The sequence below is a fragment of the Temnothorax americanus genome, unplaced genomic scaffold (assembly GCF_048541705.1).
Source record: "Temnothorax americanus isolate GAGA-0224 unplaced genomic scaffold, ASM4854170v1 Scaffold162, whole genome shotgun sequence".
NCBI lineage: Eukaryota > Metazoa > Arthropoda > Insecta > Hymenoptera > Formicidae > Temnothorax > Temnothorax americanus.
This window is the reverse complement of record NW_027509299.1, coordinates 157,135-184,656: the sequence shown is the minus strand read 5'-3', so window position 1 is coordinate 184,656 and position 27,522 is coordinate 157,135. Positions and strand designations below refer to the sequence as shown.

Sequence of the window (27,522 nt, the reverse complement as noted above, 5' to 3'; positions counted from 1 at the left end):
GTGCGGAGAAAACTGGGCTCCGTCTTTCGGAAAAAAACGTTAAGCCAAACGGTTGGTCCAAACGGTTAAAATGAGAGGAAAAAGATTAGTATTGGTAGTAGATTGCGAACCCTACGGGGATATGCAATAAATTACGAATTGCAATAAGAAAAATTAGTGTATATAAATTTTGTCCATTAACTTTTATTACAGTTTTTATAAACTATATATCTAAGCAATACTTAGTCTAGGTAATTTACAGTATCTAGATTTACAAAATCTAGGCTTAATATTGTAATTAAGCCTAATATATATAAGTGTTCAGAATCTAGCATTTATTCGAATTGAGGGTAAGGACGGACAGAGCTACCTAGGGTAAAACAAAGCCATGAGCAGAGAGAAATCAATAGATAGATTTATTTGTTATCGACCTCCCGTAAGCGCGCTATCAATCAAGCAGCGCTTCTGCTGTTGTCGCGCTGCGAGGCATCCGTCTGGTGTAACGCATGAGTCGTGTTTCTTTTCTATATTCGTGCGCAACGCTGACGCGCAGGCGTTTTCTGATCTTACCGCGCAAACAACGACGATCACGTCGTCATTCTCTTGCGGTCGCTTGACTAGTGAGCATCTCAGTTATTGCGTTGATATTGCATAGATACGCTATTTTTCTATAATCGTAGAATCATTAATATCCCGGCTTCTGAGGAAGCAGAGCTGTTATATCCATAGGGCTTGACATACAGTTTCATATCCGAATCTCTTTGTCAGACTATGCGAACCAAACGTCATCGTGCCGCGTTAAAAATATATTGCTTCGGAGAGAAATTTAATGGAGTCGCGCGATCTCAAGTTAATCTCACGCTCGCGCCATGCGACAAACAGGGACCGATATTCCCATTTTTGGGCTACGTATACCAACGAATTACTTCGTACACAGCCTCTCAAACAAAGCCAGCCGCAATGTGGCCGCATCTACGCGATTTACCGTTAGCAGATCCCGATCCCTCTTGTAATCGCTTGATTCATGTACTAATCGGCGCGGATTTATACGGTTCTCTGCTACTCGACGGCCTCCATCAAGGCCCGGTCGGCACCCCGACGGGCCAGCTTACTGTTTTCGGATGGATCGTCTCCGGTCCTGCCGACACCGCGCGCCCAGCCGGAGAGTTCGCTTCCGTTTTGAATTGCGTATCCTGCAAAGATACGAATTCATTGATTCAAAGTTTTTGGAAGGACGAAAGTATCCCCTCTCAAAATCCTCTCACCGAAGAGGAAGAACGTTGCAAAAAACATTTCGCTCGTACGCATTCTCGCGATTCTCAAGAACGTTACATTGTTCGTTTGCCTTTCAAAAACGGCCACCCTCATATAGGCGACACCTTTCGAAAGACTTTTTTCTTATACTCCAAAATGGAGCGCCGACTCTCGCAGAAACCCGAGATCACCGCTCAGTATCACGATTTCCTCAAGGAATACGAATTCATGGGGCACATGGAAGAAGTACGCGACGACGAGCCCTCTCCATACCCCCCGGTGTACATTCCGCATCATTTCGTTTTGCGCGAATCGAGTACGACTACTAAGTTACGCGTCGTGTTTAACGCGTCGAGCAAATCGGACGATAAAACCACTCTCAACAATTTCTTAATGGCGGGACCAAAGCTACAACAAGACATCGCTGCAATAATTTTACGCTGGCGATTATTCCGTTACGTATACATGGCAAACATCGCGAAGATGTTCCGTCAGATACGCATGCATCGTGACGACGCGGATTATCAACGAATTCTTTGGCGCTCTCCCGCAAGTCTGTTGATTTGACTGTATCGCTTGCTCATCGTGACTTACGGCCAAAAGCCATCGCCTTTTCTCGCGCAGCGCTGCTTTTTTCAATTAGCTCAGGACGAATGTAAATATTTTCCCGACGCGGTTTCAATAATCGAAGAATCGACCTACGTCGATGACGTTTTTTTCGGAGCAGACGACCTTCGGTCTCTGCTCGAGAAACGCAAGCAACTCGTCGGACTAATGAATCGCGGATGTTTTCCCCTCCGAAAATGGGCCGCGAATTCACCCGAACTGTTAACGGATATTCCTGAGGATCAACGTGAAACCTCGGACTATCCGATCAATCGCGATGACACGCTCAAGGTCCTCGGCCTGTCTTGGTCACCACATGACGACTCGTTCACCTTTGTAATCTCGCCTTACGCCGTAACTGTTCATACTAAACGCTCCGTTTTATCATTTATTGCAAGGTTATATGACCCCCTCGGATGGGCGTCACCGATCGTCATCGCGGCCAAGATGTTGATGCAAGAGCTCTGGCTCCGTAAAATTGATTGGGACTCTCCCATCCCCGACGATCTTTTACCTCATTGGATTAATTACTACATGGATTTGCCTCATATCTGTGAAATACGCATTCCCCGATGGACAGGGATGCGTCAAGATAAACTTGAAGTGGAATTACACGGATTCGCGGACGCGTCCACTCGAGCTTACGCCGCGGTCGTTTACCTTCGAATCGTGCATTCTACCACGAATATTCAGGTGACCCTCCTCGCGGCCAAAACAAAGGTCGCGCCGTTAAAAACCGTCAGCGTTCCACGATTAGAACTTAACGCCGTCGTTCTATTAACTCGGTTGTTAGATTGGGTAAAAAATTCCCTGCCCTTCCCGCAAGCGTCATTATTCGGATGGACTGACTCCCAAATCGCATTGGCTTGGATTCAGCAACATCCATCGCGATGGAATTTCTACGTCGCGAACCGCGTCTGCACCTCGGAGAGGTGCGTTGGCAGCACGTCCGCACGCACGACAATTCTGCCGACTGCGCTTCTCGCGGCTCTACCGCTGTCGATCTCGTACACCATAAATTATGGTGGGTAGGCCTCCCGTGGCTTAGAAAATCCCCGGCCTCGTGGCCGATCCTCCCGACTCCTACCAAAAAGGAAATTTTGCAAACGGTATCTTCCGAAGCGCGCAAAGCTGCCGTTCATCTCGTCGATCCAACTCCTGAGTGGGAGGTGCCCACCTCGTGCTCGAGCTGGATCCGACTTCTCCGTATTACCGCTTACATTCGCCGTTTCGTGCAAAACTTAAAAAATAAAGTCACCTCATCGACGATCGTCAAGTCGCTTTTGACCGCAGAAGAGATCCACGAAGCTTCGGTCTTTTGGCTTCGATCGGTACAAGCGACCTGTTTTCCTGATGACTTGAAGGCCTTAAAAGCTCATGCCACACCGTATCGAGAACAAGTCCATTACGCTCTCTCCACCCATTTATCGGGAAAGATTTGCTAATCCGGCTGGGCGAGCGGCTCAAAAACTCAGCGCTGAGTTACAATGAGCGATAAACGGTCATACTCCCGCGACATCATATTTCTGAATTTTTGATCGATCAAGCTCACCGACGCTCCCACCGACACAACTCACGCTTAGATGTCTCCGTCAGACATATTAGATAATTTCGGCGCAAAGCATGATCAAGTCTCACATCCATAAATGCGTTACCTGCCTTCAATACTCCGCGAAAACGCCGACGCAATTAATGGGTGATCTCCCGAATTCCCGAGTCAATCCTTCTCCTCCTTTCTCTCACACGGGCATCGATTACGCCGGACCAATGATTATTACCCCTGTGGTCGGCCGTGGTCAAAGGGGGAGCAAACATTACGTGGCGGTCTTCGTTTGTCTTGCCACTAAAACGATCCACCTCGAGTGTGTCGAGGATTATTCCTCCGAGGGATTCCTTGCCGCATTTCATCGGTTCGTCAGTTAACGCGGACTGCCATCGGACATGTATAGCGATAATGGCACGAACTTTCAGGGTGCGGATCGCGAGCTACAAGGCTGCTTTCGCTCGCTTATGAACGACCTTTCCCTCAAAGAAATCCTCGCGAATGACAGTGTGAAATGGCATTTCGTTCCCCCCGGCGGCACCACATTTCGGCGGGCTTTGGGAGGCTGGCGTTAAAAGTTTTAAGCACCACCTCAAGCGGGTGATCGGTGCTCGTACCCTGTCTCGCTCGGAATTCGTGACTATTTTATGTAAGATAGAAGCGTGCCTCAACTCTCGACCGATTTCGCCCTTCAGCGACGATCCGTCCAACTTTACCGCGTTGACGCCCGGTCATTTCCTCATCGGTCGACCGCTCACCAGCGTACCGGAGGAATCATTGCTCAAAATCAATGCAAATCGGTTGTCGCGATGGCAACACGTGCAACTCATGGTCGAACAGATCTGGCGTTCTTGGTCGTCGGACTACATTCATTGCAACAGCGCGTCAAATGGACCGAATCTCACGATAATCTCAAGGTTGACGAGTTAGTTTTGCTAAAAAATAATCTCCTTCCTCCTTCGAAGTGGGAACTTGCAAGGATTCAACAAGTCCATCCCGGACTTGATGGTCGCGTTCGCGTCGTTACATTACGCACCGCCAATTCCGAATTGAAACGATCAATAACACAGATCTGTCGGTTACCGGCGTCTATCGGGCCCACGGAGCCCGTATAATAACATTAAACTAGATTATTTTGTTCCTCATTAGACTTAAGAACATTGGGCAAAATATTGTAAGCTCTCAAGTGTATATAGTGTATATAAGTGAATGTATCATAAAACTTCAGCTATCATTGCGTACGCACTTATGCGACCTCGTGCAACCCCGTTTGTTTCGCATTCCGTTGAATACGAGGCGGGCAGCATGTTAAAAATCTAACGCTCGCAAAGTGAAAGCGAGCGTTGAGAATATTCGAGAACACTCGATTTGCTCCAAAACGCGTTTATTTGCCTTCCCCCCGGTTTTTTAGTGTTTTCGCTTGCGCCCAGAACACAGGTGCACATCGCGTGATCGCTCGTACAGCGACCAATGGTCTGGTCGCTCGACGATTTGGAGTCAATCAGCGTTTCTCACGTATCTAAGTTTCCCCGCGGAAAAGTTCGGAGCTCCGGCCGCGATCGCTTCGCTTGCTCCGGCCGGGAGCTCAATGAGCCAAGTGCGCCCTAGCCATTCGTACGCGACACTGATTGTCGACATCGAAAACGGACCACAAATCGGAGCGAGTGTAAAAGCGAGTGCTGTGTAACAAACTTTAATAAATTGATTGTTACATTTTCCAAAACGAGAACTTAATTATTTTGAACTGTCCTCGGCTCGCCGTGCGAAAACCCGGAGCGGTCCACTTAACAATATTATTGAATAGGGGAATAACGAAAAATTTCTTTTATCTTTTTACCTCCCTTATTATACAAATGTGGAAAATTTCATTAAAATCAGAATTTTTGGGTTTGCGAGGTTTTCTTGTAAGAAGTTGGGTATGTAAATATACCGAATAGAGACCTACCTCCTATAACCTTAACGTATATTATAGAAGTCACCCTTCTGAGTAATACACACTTGTGCTGTATAATAATACACAGCAATGATATTGTAAGAACGGTTGTGTCAGTGGTCGTCTAAACATCGACGAGACACAGTCCCGGACTTTTATATCCGCGAATAAAATGTCCGGGAAAAATATTCATATCTGACAGTATATCAACATATATAAATGAGATATAAACAGATATAAGTTTTACATACCCATATATAGAGCATATATAATCATATATGGAACTATATAGTCATATAAGATTATATATGATCAGATCAGATGTCGCATCTCAAAAGTATACGATAGATGGCATTCAATGGGACCTGTTTCTCGTATTTAAAATTTGACAAACAGTGTTATAAGAACGGTATCAAAAGACACGACACTAGCTGTTTCGCACTATGGAGCGGCACAATTTTTGTATTAGTTGTATCGTGGAATCTACCTTTATAATAAAGTGGCACACTTTAAAAAAATAACTTTTGAAAATATATAACAATTTTTTGAAACTTACTCAAAAATATATGTCCATACCTGATAAATATATAGTTCGTACCTGATCATACCTGATCAGATATTAACATATACAATAATACCAGATCATATATCCTCAGATCTGGCCAATTTCCATATCTGACCGTATATGGCCATTCATATATGATCATATATGATCAGATATGAATATTTTTTCCCGGGGATACATATCATGAAGGCGTATCGTACCAAAATAGTATGCGTATTAAATGCACATATAGCGCTGTAAACGCGCTGGTGTACATACGTATTATAAGACTGTCTAGGTTATGTTTCTTGATCGGCAGTATTCAATTTACGTATATACCTGTACTGAAAATACTATCTACATACAATGTCAAATAAAAAAAGATTAAATTGGGGGGTACAAGAAACAACAGTGTTTTTGCAATTATGCATTGATAAACAAATATTAGCAATCATGGATGGCAAAAGACACAAACATATCGAAATATTTAAAATGCTTGTGCCAGAAATGGAAAAGCACGGTTATAAAAAATCAGCGGACCAGATGAAACTAAAATTGAATAAATAACTGTCGTAAATGTCTTTTACGATTATTTTGCTGGATTTTTAGAAATCCCAATAAAGTGGAAAATTGCAATATTTTTTTCCATATCCATTTCTATAATATTGACGATAATAAACGTAAGCTATACGTTTCAATATTCACTCTAATATAATGTATGTATACATATACTATAGATCTTCAGTTGACAGCGAATATCGAAACGTAGCTATAATATAAATACTGTAAACGCATGTGAATCAAACGTTTAATGCGTACCAGCTTGATTCGTATTAACTTAGGTACGGTGTAAACTAGCACAGTAGCGTTACGCATCACATAACGTGTTATATACATACAATCCTAGGGTTGTTGTCACTCTGAGTATCTGTACAGGTATCTTTTCCATCGAACCATGACTGAATATTCTGCAAACAAATTTCCTGGCGCTCAAACCAGAAAATCACACACTAAGATACCTGGGAAGGCTTCGGAGTGTGCATTTGCCCAAATGACTGTTAGGAGTAACTGATTCGCTAATAGATTTACGAAAAAGGAAGGCCCCATGTAGATTTAGTTCTACGTAATGTGTAGACAACGCGCTGAGGATGACTCAAAAAAAGGTCAAAACGTACGTAATATAGTAATTGAAACTTTAATCGTGATGTATTTGACATGTAATAAATTTTAGCGATTGTAACCACGCTCGGCTCTTATTGCCTAACTAATTCAAATATTTGATATACTGAGCTTCTATACACAGTATTAAAAAATTATTGACTAAATAATTTTAATGAATAAAACGTAATTTTCTGATACCATGTATATTTATAAGGTAGTCCTTTCGTGAGAATAAGTATTAAATAGGTACCTAAATTTAATATATGTTAAATATACAGTCATAAGGGGCATGTGTACGAAAAATCAGATGAGGTTACCGACACTTTACAAGAAATAAAAGTCATTCTAAATGTGCGTTCGCGAAGCGTGCTATTGTCATTCTATTATTGTTTATATCTAATGAACAAGAAAGATAGAATGATGCAAATTGCCACGGCCAAGGTTTTCAACGAATAATACATGTACTTAGCGATTAGATGAATACATTACTAATGTCTTAAACTATTCCCTGAAGTTTCCGGATTTCGTACGTATGTACCTTGAAAATAAGGGCTTGCCGAATGTTTTGCTCTGATATATGAGGTTAAATAAGTAGTGGATCCAATCGCATATTGCTTTATGCTGCGTTCCCACTATACGCGTCGCGCGTCGCGTCGCGCGACGCGTCATGACGCAACGCTACAAAAGACGAAAAACAGCGTCAATTGTATTCTCACTGAACGCGTCGCGTCATATCAACGCACGGGCAGAACATAACCCAGTAAGAGGAATAAAAGTCGCGTTTGAAGAATATGTGTTAAAAATGAATGTATATATGAATAATATTACTCGAACTTATACAATTGAATAATAAGTAAATAAATATTTTGTCTTAATAAATAAAAATAAAAAAAGTATATCAAGTAATACACAGCTTTAATTGAATTAGAGTGTAAGGGCCGGTATCACAGTCTTCGATTAACGTGATCCTCCGATTAAACTCACTTTTTGTCTCTTTCTAGGGGGACAGTTAGAAAGAGATGCAGAGTGAGTTTAATCGGAGGATCACGTTAATCGGAGACTGTGATACCGGCCCTAAGTATATTATGAAATATCTGAAATAAATTTAATTCATATTCAATCTTTTTTAGGTTACATATTATTAATTATCGCATTATTAATGGGTATTTTTACTCCAATTATTCAATATTTTCATTTATATTGTGTTTGTAGAATTATGGAAGCTTATCGAAGGAAATGGCAGACAAAAGTCCTATTATAGATATAATGATACTTCATAAAAGAAACATCGTGAGATTCTTTCGTACTTTGGTGAATGCCACAACGTAACCAAAAATCTAGCAAACAAACTGTCGCGTCGTGCAAGATCTCGCGTCGGAAATGACGTCATAAAATGAAACGTTTTGATTGGATCATGACGGTCGTGACGCGACGCGCGACGCGTATAGTGGGAATGCAGCCTTACTCGTGGCTGCGGAAACGTCACCCTAGCGCACACGAGCACACTCCCCTCTCCTTCTATCTCAGCAAGTTAGAAGGAGAAGGGAGCACACCCGAGTGACGCTTCCGAACGCAGCCCGTAACGTCATGCCTGACCTAACTTAAATCGAGTCCAACCGCACTACTATTGTAATATTTTTTAAATTAATAAATAATTAAATACGATTAAATCGTGCGTGTAAAATCATGTTATATTATTATAATTATTGGGGTGTTGTGTAATGTTTGTCAATATGTTTGTTTTCAATTACCTCATGACGGACTGTTACTTGACTATAGCTGTGTCGGCGAAAGGATTACCTTAAGAAAAAATTTACATTTTACCTAGACTTATATTTTTTCTTCTTACAACCCTTGCACCCCCATCTCAGAACGCGCATTTTTCCTTGTAACAAACAATGACCGCCGGCTAAAACTTTTTGAAGGTTACTCAAGGGTGATGACCTTGATAATATACCTCAAAATTATTAAAATCGGGAGTGGCTCCCAATCTCTGCATAATTACTAAATTTTTTTATTTAAGAAAATTTTTTTAATCTAATGATAAAAAAATTTAATGTTTTTTATGAATTTTATATAAAATATAAAAACTGATTTTTTGACGTTTCTTACATTTTTTAACTTAATAAATTGGTAAATATACCGAATAAGGGACCCATCTCCTATGACCTTGATTTTGACATATATTATAAAGGTCATTCTCCTGAGTAATCTTCAGAAGGTTTTAGAAATCGCTCTTTATTAACAAAAAAAGTTTCATAAACAGAATGTAATTGTTACATGAGTTTCCAACTTTTCACGCAAATCACGCAAATTTTTACTGTATAATGCTTTCGTACTGTAAGCACCGGGCGGTGTGGGGTGGACCTTGCTTCGCGTGGAAAGTTGGAAACCCATGTGGAATCATTTTATTTCAATGATAGGGTAAACTCGAGTGAGATGGCACCGCTGTAGAGTTAGCAGACAAATTGAATATTTTAGAATTATTCTTTTTCATATAATTTGGGAATTATTTGGGGAAGTTTGGGAAAATTGTTTAAACATTTGGGAAAAAATAGATTTTTTGTTATTAACAAAATTTATCGAGCGTCAAGTTAGCAGATAGCGACTATGTTTAATGTTTATTATAAATGAAATCGATTGGAAATCATTTGGAAATGACATCTTTATTGTAATTTTTATTTGGGAAAAGTCGCTTTTTTGTAATTTAAATAAATCTTTGTATTAATGTTCTTTTTTGCTGCACTTTTGCACTAGTACAACAAGTGAACTTATTGCACTAGTTCAGAAATGTAGCAAAAAAGAACAGACCATTATCGGCAGTAGTGTGAAAATTACATATTTTTCGGAGGAGCAGCGAGTTGCTTACGTCGAGACCATCGAGTAGACCTCGACATGACAACATACTCCGAAAAGAAAATTTGTAGATGTTATTTTCTTCATATATACTTCATATATATATTATTTATATCTTATAAACAGAGTAATTCCTTTATTTCCTTTTCCATAATCGTGGTACATTGACTCGCAAGAGTCGGAAATCTATTGAGTTGAAAAAAGAATTCCTTTTTCGTCACGCGGTTACATTTATCACTAATAATAAGAATCTATCTTTTTTTCTCGTTGTTTCAATGTATCTTATTTGAGACAAACGTGCGAGCAAGCGAGAGTGTGAATAAATATATGAAAAGTAGAATAAAAAAGAAACAAAATGTAAGAGAGAATGAGAATAACGAGCATTATTTATATTGTGTTAGCATTTATTATTTAATTATTTAGATTGTGTTAGCAGATTCTGTTATACTTCTGTTAGCGTTCTATTGACATCATGTAATATATCAGAACTGTCATCAAATCTGTAGTCTTTCTGCTGACAAAAATTTGTAGCAGATACTCTGCTTTTGACAGACTTGACCGTCTGAGTATTTTATAAGAATTAAAATAATGTAAGAACGAATAAGCATAAATGTAAGTGCAAAAGCAATGTAATTATTTTGTAATTTTTAAAAATTTAATGAAGTCTATGCATTAACACAAAATACTTGTCTTGTGAATCAGCATGCTTTTTTCCAAAGTATCAAGAAAACATTGGGTCTGTTCGAGTTGCTTGCATTTTTTGCACTCAGCAGCTTCGCTTTCTCTCTCTCCAACGGCCGAATATATATTTATCTCATTTCAAGTACAAAAATGTTTGGGGATTTCAAGCAACGCGAACAAGCCTATAATTGGCAAGGAAGTTACACTATCCATTTCAAGAATTTTAAATGTTGGCGAAAGTCTAAATTCCTCAAAGTAAATAAAGTATCAGAAGAATTTAAACAAGATATAAAAGATGATATTAAGAGAAAAACTTCAGAGTAATATATTATATTTTCTTTCTTTTTCTACATTATATAAGCAAAATTATAAGAGCAGTACAAGTTGATTTATGCTACAACTCATTCTCATTCATTATAATCACTAAACAACTTATAATACAATACAGTACATAAGTTAAGCGGGGAGCACACATTTCTGCACAACGCATAATGCGTAAGCATAAGAAAATTTATTGGTTTATACACATGTGCATAAGAAAATAGACCAATAAATTTTCTTATGCTTACGCATTATGCGTTGTGCAGAAATGTGTGCTCCCCGCTTAACTTATGTACTGTATTGTATTATAAGTTGTTTAGTGATTATAATGAATGAGAATGAGTTGTAGCATAAATCAACTTGTACTGCTCTTTTAATTTTGCTTATATAATGTAGAAAAAGAAAGAAAATATAATATATTACTCTGAAGTTTTTCTCTTAATATCATCTTTTATATCTTGTTTAAATTCTTCTGATACTTTATTTACTTTGAGGAATTTAGACTTTCGCCAACATTTAAAATTCTTGAAATGGATAGTGTAACTTCCTTGCCAATTATAGGCTTGTTCGCGTTGCTTGAAATCCCCAAACATTTTTGTACTTGAAATGAGATAAATATATATTCGGCCGTTGGAGAGAGAGAAAGCGAAGCTGCTGAGTGCAAAAAATGCAAGCAACTCGAACAGACCCAATGTTTTCTTGATACTTTGGAAAAAAGCATGCTGATTCACAAGACAAGTATTTTGTGTTAATGCATAGACTTCATTAAATTTTTAAAAATTACAAAATAATTACATTGCTTTTGCACTTACATTTATGCTTATTCGTTCTTACATTATTTTAATTCTTATAAAATACTCAGACGGTCAAGTCTGTCAAAAGCAGAGTATCTGCTACAAATTTTTGTCAGCAGAAAGACTACAGATTTGATGACAGTTCTGATATATTACATGATGTCAATAGAACGCTAACAGAAGTATAACAGAATCTGCTAACACAATCTAAATAATTAAATAATAAATGCTAACACAATATAAATAATGCTCGTTATTCTCATTCTCTCTTACATTTTGTTTCTTTTTTATTCTACTTTTCATATATTTATTCACACTCTCGCTTGCTCGCACGTTTGTCTCAAATAAGATACATTGAAACAACGAGAAAAAAAGATAGATTCTTATTATTAGTGATAAATGTAACCGCGTGACGGAAAAGGAATTCTTTTTTCAACTCAATAGATTTCCGACTCTTGCGAGTCAATGTACCACGATTATGGAAAAGGAAATAAAGGAATTACTCTGTTTATAAGATATAAATAATATATATATGAAGTATATATGAAGAAAATAACATCTACAAATTTTCTTTTCGGAGTATGTTGTCATGTCGAGGTCTACTCGATGGTCTCGACGTAAGCAACTCGCTGCTCCTCCGAAAAATATGTAATTTTCACACTACTGCCGATAATGGTCTGTTCTTTTTTGCTACATTTCTGAACTAGTGCAATAAGTTCACTTGTTGTACTAGTGCAAAAGTGCAGCAAAAAAGAACATTAATACAAAGATTTATTTAAATTACAAAAAAACGATTTTTCCCAAATAAAAATTACAATGAAGATGTCATCCCCAAATGATTTCCAATCGATTCCACTTATAATAAACATTAAACATAGTCGCTATCTGCTAACTTGACGCTCAATAAATTTTATTAATAACAAAAAATCTATTTTTTTCCAAATGTTTAAACAATTTTCCCAAACTTCCCCAAATAATTCCCAAATTATATGAAAAAGAATAATTCTCCAAAATATTCAATTTGTCTGCTAACTTTACGGCGGTGCCACCTCACCCGAGTTTACCTTATCATTAAAATAAAATGATTACACATGGGTTCCCAACTTTCCACGCGAAGCAAGGTCCACCCCACACCGCCCGGTGCTTACAGTACGAAAGCATTATACAGTGAAAATTTGCGTGATTTGCGTGAAAAGTTGGAAACCCATGTAACAATTACATTCTATTTATAAAACTTCTTTTGTTAATAAAAAGCAATTTTTAAAACCTTCTGAAGATTACTCAGAAGAATGACCTCTATAATATATGTCAAAATCAAGGTCATAGGAGATGGGTCCCTTATTCGGTATATTTACCAAATTATTAAGTTAAAAAGTGTAAGAAATGTCAAAAAATCAGTTTTTATATTTTATATAAAATTCATAAAAAACATTAAATTTTTTTATCATTAGAGTAAAAAATTCTCTTAAATAAAAAAATTTAGTAATTATGCAGAGATTGGGAGCCACTCCCGATTTCAATAATTTTGAGATATATTATCAAGGTCATCACCCTTGAGTAACCTTCAAAAGTTTTAGCCGGCGGTCATTGTTTGTTACAAGGTTATTAACAAAAAAAGTAAAACTGCAATAAAAGGTTACACCTCACCAATTTTAACGGCACTTAAATATGTTGTAGGGAAGGTTCTTCTGAGTAATTCTTCGCAAAAAAATGGGGGACAGCATTGGTTTAAAAGATATAACAAATTAAAGTTTCACAATTTAAATGCTTTTTCTTAGGTATTATAAAGTAACATTAGGAACAGTGAAGTTTGTGTATATGTTGTATGTACTTCTTGTAGAGTAAAGAAAGTGTGTACATTTACGAGATAAGTAGCACGGTCATAGATATTTTGTCAACAATCGGTTTCACCTATTTCTCGCAGTTCGTTAACAGCTTTCAACATGCGACAGCTTTCATCTACACGAATTTCTGAATCTTGTTGAGAATACTACGTCAGAATACTGAGAGAAGTAATTTGCTGATATGTGTGTGTAACGATGCACCCCCGAACATGCATCGTTCCGGCGCAAACACCTCGCCGAAGCCACCCCGCCGACCACCCGCGGGGTGAAGACCGGGCACGTTGTGCCCATACTTTTAATCGTTTTAACATGTAATATTATGAAGTCCGCGAACGGACTTAACGCGGCAACCGCCTCACCGCGCCGAGCGGTGCCGAAGGCGGCCGAACACCGCCGAACGCGATCGCAGCGTCGGGACGCTGTAACCACCGATTGTTCCGCCGCACCGTCCCGGCGCTCGCGATCGCCATCGCTACCCCCACCACGCCGCGACGCCGCAGCGACGCCGCCGCGGCGCGTATACATATAAGCCCGGCGTCGCTGGCACCAGAACGCGATTCCCGATCACCCGTCTTTCCGACAACACCGATCCTGAATTCCTCAATTCCTGCACTAAGCCAGTCCGAACGTAAGGTAGAGCGCCTCCGGCATTCTCTGTCTTCGTCGAGTGTGTCTCGGCGAAGGACCAGCTTCTCTGTATTATCCAAATCATCCGAAGCCTGTCCGGACAAGAAGGTAGAGCGCCTCCGGCATTCTCTGTCTTCGCCGAGTGTGTCTCGGCCGACGACTCGCTTCAACCGCGTTACTCACGCTTCGCGATCCATATCGCCGCCGCGCTTCGCGCCATTTTTCCGCGCTCCGGGCCACGCCGACCGGGAAACCGGCACCGCCCGAACCGATACCTACCACCACGCGATCCGGTCCACGAGGCTAACGAAAAGCGCCGGCTCCGCCCCGCACATACCGCGGGTTTTCCCGCGCCGCCCGCGGCCAAACCAACGACGCCTTCACACGCACGCCCAACCGTCGGAAACCGCGCGGGCACACGCGAGCGAATCCAGCCAAAGCGATACACGCGTATTGACCCATTGTAAATGTCGCGAGTGTGTATTGTTAGAGAATAAACGTTACTGTTTTCTGTTAACCGAGACACGCCTTCATTTCGCCACCCGTCTGCTTCTCCGCACCTCCTTCGAACCCAGGCCCGCCGAGAGCTAGATCCGCGCTTTGAAGCCAGGTTGTTTTATGTGTATAGACAGTATACATATAGGCGGGGGAGCAGCTTTGTCTCTTCCCTTGCAGCAGGGGATGGACCTCGATTCGCGTGGAAAGTTGAAAACCTAAACCGTACAATGATGATAGTCTTTGTTTCGTCCTGTAAGCAAGACGGGAGTGGGATGGGGTGGATCTCGCTTCGTATGGACGGTTCTCTGAACAGCATTGTACGATTCGCGTTTTCAACTTTCCACGCGAACCAAAGTTCACCCCCCACCCCTGCTGCAGGAGAGGAGCGGAGCCTACACGTGTACTGTCTATACACACATATCAACAAATTACTTCCCTTATAGTCCCATTTGGTAGTTTTACCTGGAAAGTTTTCCGGGAGTTTTGAAAATAGATAATTTTATATATTTCGATATGCTCTTTCCGAATTTCAACTTTGCCACCTCGTATCTTTGCCGCTCGCGCCGCCGTATTGGAAAAATGGCGCCTAAAAGCAGTTTTTTGACAATATCTCCTTTTCGACTTATTCCACGATAAAAACATTTATATACAAAATAAAACTAGAGAAAATTTCCTACAATTTATGCAATAACCTTTTTTTGTAAAATTAATAGTTTTGGCATACGAGCGCCGCAAAGTGTAGTTCAACACGCGTTTTGGCCTAAAAACTCATTTCCACACCACCTTGAGGTAGAGTAAGTGGCGCGTTTTTTTTACCGTGGTATCTCCAGTAGGCCTAGTCTACATGCAATTCACTATTCTAAAATTTAGCGCATTCTTCTTCGCTTCGCTGTTCTTGATGGACCAGGTGTTGCGAGTTCATCGTCATTAGTACTGATCGAAACGTCACAGACCGAAATTTCTTCCACATCATCCGCGATGGGATTATCAGTTTCATCGCAATCCTCTTTGTTCTCGATTTCATCATACGTTTGCTCGAAAATAGTCTCCGTTTCTTCCTCTTCGTCGCTATCTTGTGATGGAACTTGCGAGTTATCACAGGTACCACTACAATTCGTGCATATAACGGAGCACTTTAACCCAGCCTTTCTGCATCTTTTGAAAGATGTCAGAAAGCTTGTGGATCCATTCTGACATCTTTTGAAAGATGTCAGAAAGCCTGTGGATGCAGAAAGGCTGGGTTAAAGTGCTCCGTTATATGCACAAATTGTAGTAGTACCTGTGATAACTCGCAAGTTCCATCACAAGATAGCGACGAAGAAGAAGAAACGGAGATTATTTTCGAGCAAACGTATGATGAAATCGAGAACGAAGAGGATTGCGATGAAACTGATAATCCCATCACGGATGATGTGGAATAAATTTCGGTTTGTGACGTTTCGATCAGTACTAATGACGATGAACTCGCAACACCTGGTCCATCAAGAACAGCGAAGCGAAGAAAAATGCGCTAAATTTTAGAATAATGAATTGCATGTGGACTAAGCCTACTAGGCATACCACGGCACAAAAAAAACGCGCCGCTTACTCTACCTCAAGGTGGTGTGGAAATGAGTTTTTAGGCCAAAACGCGTGTTGAACTACACTTTGCGGCGCTCGTATGCCAAAACTATTAATTTTACGAAAAAAAAGGTTATTGCATAAATTGTAGGAAATTTTCTCTAGTTTTATTTTGTATATAAATGTTTTTATCGTGGAATGAGTCGGAAAGGAGATATTGTCAAAAAACTGCTTTTAGGCGCCATTTTTCCAATACGGCGGCGCGAGCGGCAAAGATACAAGGTGGCAAAGTTGAAATTCGGAAAGAGCATATTGAAATATATAAAATTATCTATTTTCAAAACTCCCGGAAAACTTTTCAGGTAACCCCCTTTTTTAACACCAAATGACTAGACTATTAGCACTGACACAAACTGTTATATTTCTCAGTTATATTTGTTTTAGATCTTTTTAATAACAACAAGCGCCAGCTACAAACTACACAATATTGCTCTATGTGATGACCTTGATAACATATATCAAAATTATTGAAATCGGGAGTGGCTCCCTATCTATGCATAATTACTAAAAAAAATTTTATGTGGAAACTTTATATTTCTATAGACGATAAGCGGGGAGACTATCGAGCAGTATGCATGTATATGGATTACTCTACTAAAAAGAAAAACAAGTTGATAACTACGGGAAAGCGGGACGCATATTATTCGCACAACTGCATGTTAACACGCCCTTTATTTTGCTCCCGCGCTGAGTCTTAGTTATCAAAACCGAAAAATCCTGAGTTCTATAACAATGATGGCTTTATAAATATCTTACATTGAGACTAATTTATAACCATAGGAGCCTCGATAAATCTCGAGGATTGATTGAAGTATCCGTAACATGGAGTTAGGTTATATGAGTAACCCTATTTTACAATATTGCTATTAATAGAATTGAAGGGTGAAAAAAAGAAAATAATATAAATATACTAACAATAAGACATAGGAGATAATATCACTTGAAAGAAATTAGTTAATAGATCAGTAATAATAATCTTGAATCAAAATCAATTTTGTTCAATAAACGAAAAGCATCATAGCGCGAAGCAGATCATAGATCGTATCCTTCGCGCGCACATTGGTCCGTCGCTTACCGGTGTCGACGATGACGTCGATGAGATCCATACTCTTGGCGAAAGCGTCTCTCAAGTTGATGTGATGAAAAGACACGATGCTGCCTTCCCGTTTAGCCCTTTCAAGAGCCTCTCGCCTCTTGATGGCTTTCTCTCGTCTCATCTGATTCTTGTAGAATTCGGCGAAGTTGTTGACGATAATGGGAATGGGCAACGCGATTACCAGGACACCACATATACAACACACACTGCCGATCACTTTGCCGAGCGGGGTCGTGGGGTAGATGTCGCCGTATCCGACGGTGGTCATTGTGATGCCTGCCCACCAGAAGGTCTCTGGAATGCTTATGAATTTGGTCCCGGGCTCCTCCTTCTCGGCAAAATAGGCGAGACTGGAGAATATGAGGACGCCCATTGCCAAGAAAAGCATCAGTAGCCCTAGCTCTTTATATGAGTTACGTAAGGTAAAGCCGAGACTCTGCAGCCCAGTCGAATGACGGGCCAACTTCAAGATCCTCAGGATCCGCATTATACGAAAGACCTGCACTACCCTGCGCACGTCTTGGAACTGGTCGTTCGCATTTTTGTTGGTCTCGACTAGGAATAGAGATACGAAGTACGGTAGTATCGCCAGCAAATCAATCACGTTAAGACCGCCCTTGAAGAACTTCCATTTGTCTGGTGAGGCACTGAACCTAAGCAAGTATTCGAGAGTAAACCACGAAATGCACACAGCCTCCACCATAGCGAGCTGCGGATTGTCTTGGAAGTTTCCTTTCTCATCATTTACTTGCATACTAGGAATGGTGTTGAGAGTTAGAGCAATCGTTGAAAGTACAATAAAGAGTATGGATATCACAGCTATCACCTGAAAAAGCGATGGATCAACTGGTCAAATAAAAATAATTAATTGCGAACTATTTGATCTACGTGTAAAATATTTTCTTCTCTTAATATCTTTTTTTATCTGACCTTATTGAGACTAAGTAAGTGAGTGAGTGAGTACGTTAGTGAGAAAGAAAAAAAGAGGAAGGAGAGGGGAAAGGAGAGAAAAAGAGAAAGTAAAAAATAGAGGAAGAAGGAGACAAGAAAAGAAATTAAGGAAGAAACAAAGAAGAGAGAAAGGGAAAAAGGAAGAGAGAGAGAGAGAGAGAGAGAGAGAGAGAAAGAAAAGCCGGAATATCTTTCTTCTTATTATATCTATTATTCTTATACTGATGCGCGCGTACACACGCACGTTTGCACCTTATTCTTCTCCTGTCTCTCATCTCATTCCTATCTCTTTTTCTCATTTCTACCTACCTTTTCATCTACCTTTACCTCCTCATCTTCATTATACTCTCTTATTTCTTCCTCCCCCCTCTCTCTCTCTCTCCCTTTCCCTCTCCTTCTCCCTCTCTCTCTCTCCCTTTCTTTCTCTCCCTCTCCCTCTCCCTCTCCCTTTCCCACTCCCTCTCCTTCTCTCTCTCCCTCTCCCTCTCCCTTCTCCCTCTCCCTCTCCCTTCTCCCTCTCCCTCTCCCTCTCCCTCTCTCTCCCTCTCCCTCTCCCTCTCCCTCTCCCTCTCCCTCTCTCCCTCTTCCCCCTCCCCCCCCCCCTCCCCCCCCCTCCCCCTCTCCCCTTCCCTCTCCCTCTCCCCCTCCCTCTCCCTCTCCCTCTCCCTCTCCCTCTCCCTCTCTCTCTCTCTTTCTCTGAATATGCACGCACGCATGTGTTTATGTATAAAAAAGAAAAACTTTTAATATATATATATATAAACTTTGTTTTCCTTATCGTCTATGTCAACATGGTGAAACAACATGGAATATGACAAATAACTGAGCTTTGCTTGAGTCTCCACAATTAAAGCATACAAGCTACTACCATATATAACGAGCGATAGATAATTCTATTAAAATATTTGGAATTCGAATATGACTTTTCCTAGAAATCTTAACACTGTTAACGTCGAATATAAATTGTTTTTAAGGAATACGCAGCAATAGTGTAGGAGTAGGGGAGACCAGGACAAAGTCGTCACTATTTTTTCGGTGCCGATTTTTAACAACAAAACAAATAATTTTAGTAAAATGTGATATACCGTTGTAAAGATGAGTGAACCTTTGGCTACAAAATGTATAAGGACATTTTTGGTCTACGTCGCTTTGTTCAACTGGTATAAAGTAAAAACTACAAAGGTGCAAAAATTGAAATGTCAAAATTGCCGGGGCGGAGTTGTCACTCCATTCTCGGACTAAATTTTAAATGAAAATTCATAATTCCGATGAAACATGATAGAATACATTTTATTAATTATTTTTTAAGAGAAAATAGAAACATTAATTAAAAACACAATGGCGAAAAATAATTACAAAAAAAGCGCACGCACTTATGTACCCTACGCTCGCACGAAATGCACTGTTTCTCGTCAGCTTTGTTCTCTGTCATCTCTGAGCACACGCAGCACATATTATCCAATTCCTCGCCGGAATCCGACCAAATCTCTCATGAAATATTAGAAATCAACAAAAATAAAAAATGTTCACTGGATTCATGTTCAGCATGCATTACTCTTCAGAATCACTTATCTCGAGATTCGGAGAGAAAATGATATTTAAATCAACGCGCAAAAAATTTTACTTTTGACCTCCAAAAACACGTTTGCCTTAATGAAAATCACAACATGGCATATAATCTCACTAAACTCCGTTGGTTACATGGGTACCATAAGTAGTGTTTACAATATTAATGGCGAGTTCACACAACATACAGATTTCGAGATAATTGTAGTGACGACTCCGCCCCGGTCTCCTCTACAGTGAGGCCGGTATTCATAGTTATTTAAGACCGTCTTAAGTTCAATCTTAAGATGTCATGAACCAATCACAGAGCCGTATTAGCGTCTTAAGACATTACTTAAGGGGACTAGGCAAAGTTAAAATTTTGAAAAAATCGATTTTCGGTTTTTTGCATATTCCAATACTGTGATTTTTTTAGAAATATCTTCCCGTTTGTTTTTTTGAAAAATTCGCAAAATTGAGGTCAGGAGAGCGTAAAACGTAATGTGGCGCGCGGCCGGCCGAACGCAGATATTCGCGCGGTCGGTCCCGACCGAACGGTCTGAGCATTATTCTAATTTCTAACGTTCTCTAATGCAATATGTAGAATTAAGTTTTAATTTGTAACGACACATTAAAGACGACCTAATAATAAAGTCGAAACGTTTCTGTTTCTAATTGTATATATTGCGGTTGACACAAAGAATAATAAACACGCACATCTAGCTCGGCTTACATGCTCTATTCTGTTTATTATTTTGTTTTTAATTTTCACCTCGTTTAAAGTTTATTAATGTATTGAAAGTTTGTCGTATTACAATCGCTTTATTACAAAAATGTCTTCGTCAGAGAGCGGAATAAAGAAATCGGCGCCGTATGTCCGTCCAGAGCGACCGCGTAAAAAACGCTTCCAAGGCAATCAGATAGTGAATAAAAATTACGAGAAATTGGACGATAATCCGGGGCCATTCACTGCGTCGAAGAGGAAATTTTTGAACCGCGTGAGTACGACCGTTCTAACATAAATATTGTACCGAAACTTTGAATGCGATTTTCTCGAAACTACATTTTTTGATGATTTTACCACGATATCTCGAGAACCGATAGAGATATCAACTTGAAATTTATACAGGAATTGTAAAACACTATGACGCATGAATTATACCTAAAATCAGATTGAAAAAAAATATTGCTACAATTTTATAATAACAAATAACTCGAATTTTTACAAATTTTTTATTTTTTGGACGCCATTTTGTTAATTTTATTTTTATTTTTAATTTTTTAGGTATAATCAATAAAGGGAAGCCTAAGGAGAAAAAATATTCTTAGAATTTGCCAAAATCTTTATCCGTTCGACTGCTGGAATCGTGGTAAAACCGTGGATTCGACAGTTTTCCTTATTACATTGGGACGCCGATATTATTGATCTGGGAACGACTTTCCATGGATTTTTTTATTTTATAATGTTATAATTAATACCATAAACAATAAAAAAGTATTATATTCATTCGCAGCCTTGTTATAAACCATTAAACACGAGCCAATTTTTGCATTTTCAACCTTGCCTAGTCCCCTTAAGAAGGTCTTGAAGACTGCAATGTGAATACCAGCCTGAGTGTCAGTTTACTATTAATTAAAGAATTAAAACAAAATAATGAAAATATTCGATTTAGTAAAAGACAAAAAAAATAAAAATTAAAAATTATAAGGCTCTCGTGATTAAATCGATTAAAGGAAAAGAGGCAGTAAGAGCCGGCGCGGTAAATAGGGCGCAAGTTATATATAAGTTATATATAAGTTATATATAGGGTGGGAGGTTGAACTTCTTAGAAATTACAATAATTCGTCGAAACAATCGGATAATATTTGATTGGTTTCATAAACCAACGTTTTCGGGCAGGTACTTGAATTTCATATCTCAACATCCTGTTTGCCAGAAGAGAGGTACAGTCACAAGTTTAATTGATAGAGTTTTTTTGTTGTCTCACCCATCGTTCTATTCAAAGAATTTAGAATTAGCTGTACAAATTTTACTTAACAACTGCTACCCGCTGGATTTCATTTTTAGAATTTTCCACGAGCGCATTAAGTCTCTCATTAACATAGTGCGTTCTGGGACAGATAGATCTTCTGAGGTGCAACCTGAAGAGGCGGCGTCCTTTTTCACGATACCGTATATTCCGCATATTAATGACCAATATAGAAACATCTTAAAAAATCACAAGTTGAGGCTATCATATTATAGCCTGAATAAAATGCAGAATTGTATTAAAGCACATAAGGACGCCCTTCCGAAATTTGCACATAGCAACGTAGTATATAAGATTAACTGTGGGGACTGTGATGCTTCTTACGTGGGTCAGACTGGTAGGCAACTACAAACCAGAATTAAAGAACATCAGGCCCACATAAGAAGAAACACAACCAGTCGCTCAGTAATCACAGAGCATAGATTAGAGTTTGGTCATGATTTCGAGTGGAATGCGGTAGAAATTCTGGACAGCGAACCATATATCAGTAAACGGTTAATATCTGAAATGATATGTATTAAAAGACAGAAGAATGGTCTGAATATGCAGACGGACACCGAGGATTTACCCGAGAACTATCTCGATGTGATCGAGGGGCTTCCAAAAATTTGAGAGCTCCGCGTTTCACGCTTTATGTATTATATTATTGTGAATCTGTATTATACATAGATTACCGTGTTACAAGGTCTTCGACTGGCATTACCGTTATTTGTTTTGCAACAAATATTCTTATACATCGATCTCTCAACTGGCATTACCGCTATTTGTTTTTTACCGAATTCTTATACGTCGATCTTTTAACCTCGAGACAAGCGAAACATATTAGATCGGTCATTACCTCTTGAAACATTGTCGAGACAGCTTGCGTCCGTTATCTGTGCGCTGTACCGTTCTACGATCAAGTATTATCTCTCGAAACAATGTCAAGATAACTTGCGTCTGTTGTCTACCGTTTTGTGCGCTATACCGTTCACGATTTCATTGTAAGTAACTTCAATTTTATATCGATGTGAACCGTAAATCAGTGTGTCGCTCCGTATGTACGCAGGTATCGTGTAACATATAATGAAGTACCAAATGCATCAGCATAGTCCTCCTGGCCTTCTAACTTGGGAGAGACTCAAGGTTGCTTGCCTATGGAGTAGCGCACACACACCGGAATGACCGCATGGAAAAAGGAACGTGCAACGTGCGAGTATACAATAGCCCAATGACCGCGTTACAATAGAGTTTCTAATTTACACGTTTCTAATTTATTGCGCTGAAAATGACCACAAAAAATAGTCGAAACGTTCGCGAATTTTTTATGTGTATTGACGATAAGAAATATATATAACTTGCGCCCTATTTACCGCGCCGGGTCTTACAAAAAAAATATATATATAATTTATACATACACAGATATATATATATATATATATATATATGTATATGTGTATATGAGTATGTATATACACACATTATGTGCTAATACATAATTCATACATATGCAAGGTGGGGGGTGCACTTAAAACACCGGAATTCCTCGAAAACTGAGTCCAGCAGGCAAAAATGTTTCAAACAAAAGTTACATGATCTGGAAGGAAACAAATAATGTTAAAATTAATTTTCGACAAAATTAATTCTTTAAGGTCACATGAAAGTCATCACAATTTTTTAATAAAAAATTTTTTCACATAATATGATTCTTCTAATTATTCTACATATTGCAATAATCATATTGCTCGATTTCGAGCGTCGTGAGCAAACCTCTATTGAATATATCTAAATCAGATATATTGGACCTACAATTTAAGTCGGTTTCCAAACGACTACTATAAAGTTCACTTTAAGTGGTAAAATTTCAGAGTCTTTTCCTTCCGAGAGGTAGGGATCGTGGCGCAGAAAATTGTGCGCTACTTTAATGATTCTGCTTATAAGAGTATTAAAATACATTTATCAAAAAATCAATAGTTTACGAAATGTATTATACTTTATTTTAGCATATTTTAACATAAAATATAAAATATCTCGTAAACTATTCATACCGTAGCTTAATAATTTTATATACAGAATAATGAGATAAATTAATTGGTGTAAAAAAACATATGTAGATAGTCGCTTTTCAAAAAAAATGTAATTGCATAATACAAATTGCATTTGCACCCCTCCAGATCATACAATTTTTGTTTGAAATATTTTTTTCCGCCAGTTGCTCAGTTTTCAAAATATTCTAGTGTTTTAAGTATCCTACCCCCTGTATACATTGTAACTCCAAAAAAGTCCAAAGTTTTCCAATGTTCATAAAATTTGATGAAAATGTCACAAATGTTACTAATTACGAGTTAATGTAGCTAGTACCTAGGATATAACGCCAAATACGAATATATTCATAACAAAGGTAAATAAAGAAAATATGTGTCTGAAGTAGAAACGCAAAGTCCTTTGGCGTCACAAAGTAGAATGCCTATTGACAAAGAAAAAACAAAAATTAATTTAAAAAGACTTCTAAAATAATAAAACATATTTTTAAAAAAGAAAATTAAATTTTGATTAAAAAATAGATATAATTAAGTAACGTATTAAAATATACATAATGATATAAAAATTGTGTCGGGAACAAAGTTGTCTAATTGTACAGTGGCAACGTGTTAAAAGTATTTTCAACAAAAATTAAAACTAATTGTTAACATTAACTATACATACATTAAAATAACGACAGTAATTTATAATAATTATTTGCAAGATCATACACATCATGGACAAAATAATTGGACCTTGAGACACGTTATAAAGATGTGTGTATGAAGTATGTACTTGGCGCGAGACACTACTCTCTTGATACTTATCATATCGTACATATGTATTAAATTATACAGGATAGGCTAAATAAAGTGTTACAATTAACTAATTGTAGAATGGCTCAGCATTGAATTATAATTTATTTCTTATAGCCAATTTTATTAGCTACAAATAAGTTTTCACATGAACTAAATTACACTTTGCGAGAACCCCTCCTTGTGTGTGAGAGGCAGTACGGGTAAACTTTGTTCTTTTCAATTTTTTAAACCAACATTTCAACGTAAATCGAATTCTACGCGAGAAAATAAGCTCCTTTTACTTGAAAATTTTTTCTAAAATAATTATTCTTTAAATTAGAAGTATTTAAAATAATTTTATTCATAAAATTCCAAACGAAATATAGGGAAAATCTAGGGAAGGTCGAGATAGGGGAAGGAGAGATAGAAGAAAAAATAAAAAGAGTAAGAAAGAGGATAAAAGAGGCCATGATAAAAGAAGATGTAGGAAAAAAGAAAAACAAAGGGAAAGAATGGTGGGATGGAGATTGTGAGGAGGAAAAGAGGAAGGTAAGACGAGAGCTAAAAGCATGGAAGAGAGACAGAGAAAACAGGGAAAAGCTCGGGGAAAAGTATAGGAAATTGAAGCTAGGATACAAAACATTATGTGAAAAAAAAGGAGGAAAATGAAAGATGGGAAAGGTGGATAGCAGAAGCAATTAACGAGGAGAAAGTGTGGGAGGTGGTGAACAGAGAAAGAAGAAAAAGAGGAAGAGTCAGTGAGGAAAGCTGTTAGAAGAGAGAATGAGAGAGGAGGTAGAGAGAAAGGGTCTACTGCCACAGTGTCAAGCGGAGTTCAGGAAAGGAATGAGGGTCATTGATAATGTATATATAGTAAATTATTTAATTAATAGTCAGATAATGAGGTGCAGGAGAGAGGGAGAGAGAGTAAAGAAGATAAAGTGGACATGGGGAGGGAAAGAAATATAGGTATCTGGGCTACACGGTGCAAAAGAACGAGGGGCAGGAAGCGCATCTGAGGGATAGCGTAAGAAAGGGAATGACATGTATGGGACAAGTACGTCAATTAGAAAGGGTGTGGTGTTACTCGCACATTAAAATTCGCCAAATATTGAAAAAAGAAAAATATCATCCATAGGTATCATTTGGTCTTACATCAAAAACTTTTGGCAATTCATTACGAACAGCGTATAAGATTTCGCATATACGTGGTGTGATCAAAAAGTATCAAGACTGGTTGTATAACTCGGCTAATTTTGGTGGTAAAGATTCGTCTCTGCGCGTAAATCTTACCTTTCTGCTCTTTATAGCACAAAGCCGACTTCAACTGAGTTAGTACCGTTTGAACGCCCCTCGAACAACACGTGCACGGGCCTACATCGCATTTCCCTTAGCGCAAAATAAAGAGAAAGAACAGTGTGCATATAATTTTGTGTAAAACTTGGAAAAACTGCTACAGAGACTTTTGATATGTTGCTTTCAGTGAAGAATGAGTCGTGCACATGTGTTTGAGTGGTTTAAAAGGTTCAAAGAAGGTCAAGCCTTGAAAGCGATCCGCGGTGTGAAAGCCCTTCAACAAGCAGAAACAAAGAGATTCTATTATTTGTGTAAAAGAATTGATACGTAAAAATCGACGATTAACAGTGCGTGAAAGATTTAAAGAAGGCCAAATTTTTATCGCTTTCAACGGAGATTTGACCTTCTTTGAACCTTTTAAACCACTCAAACACACATACGCGACTCATGGATTCTTTACCGAAAGCAATATATTGTTACGCCCGCTCGCCCGTGCCGAGACGTTCGTTCTCGTGGGCTGAAATTGGCTTCGCTCCGCAGAAGTTTCAAGCCGAAGCGCGTCCCTTGACAACGGGGACGCATAGAATTATTGATTTAATTACCGCCCGTCAGATTGATCTGGTGACTCGAATCGTTCGGTCCGGTTTCCCAGAACTTTCTTGTATTCCGTTCTGAGTTTAAATAAACCCGAGTTCCTTTTTGTATAACGAGAGTGGTTATTTCTGCGATCCCGGAAGTACGCGGACGCGTTCGTGAGTGCGCGCGACACGAATAGCGAACGGAGTGTAACACTTTTTGGGGGCTCGTCCGGGATCGCGCGTGTGAGTGTGTGTGCCATGACGACGCTAGTTGCGACGAGAAAGAGACGCCTGGTGGACTCTTCGGAGCCTGCGACGGAGTCGGCAGCTTCAGAGACGGCAGCTCTCCAAGCCGTGCTACAGGAGATGCGGCAAATGCGCGAGGAGCAGGCGCAACGTGATGAGGAACTCGCCGCAATGCTTCGCCGGCACGATGAGGAGCTCCAATTTTTACGGGGAGACCGGTTGCCTTCTCAGGGAACACAGCTAAGTCCTTCCAATATTAGAGCGAATCGCGGTCCGGAAGTAGAAGCCGTTGGTGTGGCAAACGGCGCGCGCAGTGAAATCGGATATAAACTTAAACCTGACACGTTTGACGGTGTGGTTCCGTTGCGAGAGTTTTTCTCGCAATTTAATTTAATCGCACGCGCGAATCAATGGGACGATGCGATCAAAACCGTAGCTTTAGCGTCGTGCTTAAGGGGAAAAGCGCGTTCTGTCCTAGAATCGGTAGAAAATTTAGAGAATTTGGGTTACGAAGAACTAAAGTCCAAATTAGAACTACGTTTCGGTGAGGGGCAACTTTCGCAAAATTATTATACTCAGTTTACGAACAGAAGGCAAAGATTCGGGGAAGATTTAGCTACTTTCGGTCACGAATTGGAAAGGCTCTCTCGATTAGCTTATCCTGAGTGTCCCTACGCGGTTCGAGACAAGATCGCATGCGCTCAATTTGTTTCTTCCCTTT

At 39.2% G+C, this 27,522-nt stretch overlaps 1 protein-coding gene across 1 annotated transcript in view; it reads right to left on the bottom strand.

Annotated features, from left to right (window-relative positions):
* Positions 1–294: 294 nt before the first annotated feature.
* Shab (Shaker cognate b) overlaps positions 295–27,522 on the bottom strand; it is a 54,870-nt gene continuing 27,642 nt past the window's right edge. The window contains exons 3-4 of the mRNA XM_077402957.1: positions 17,337–18,183; positions 295–1,172 (exon numbers count right to left, since the gene is read on the bottom strand). Coding sequence (XP_077259083.1) covers positions 1,039–1,172; positions 17,337–18,183 — 981 coding nt within the window. The 3' untranslated portion in view covers positions 295–1,038. The remainder of the gene's footprint in view (positions 1,173–17,336; positions 18,184–27,522) is intronic.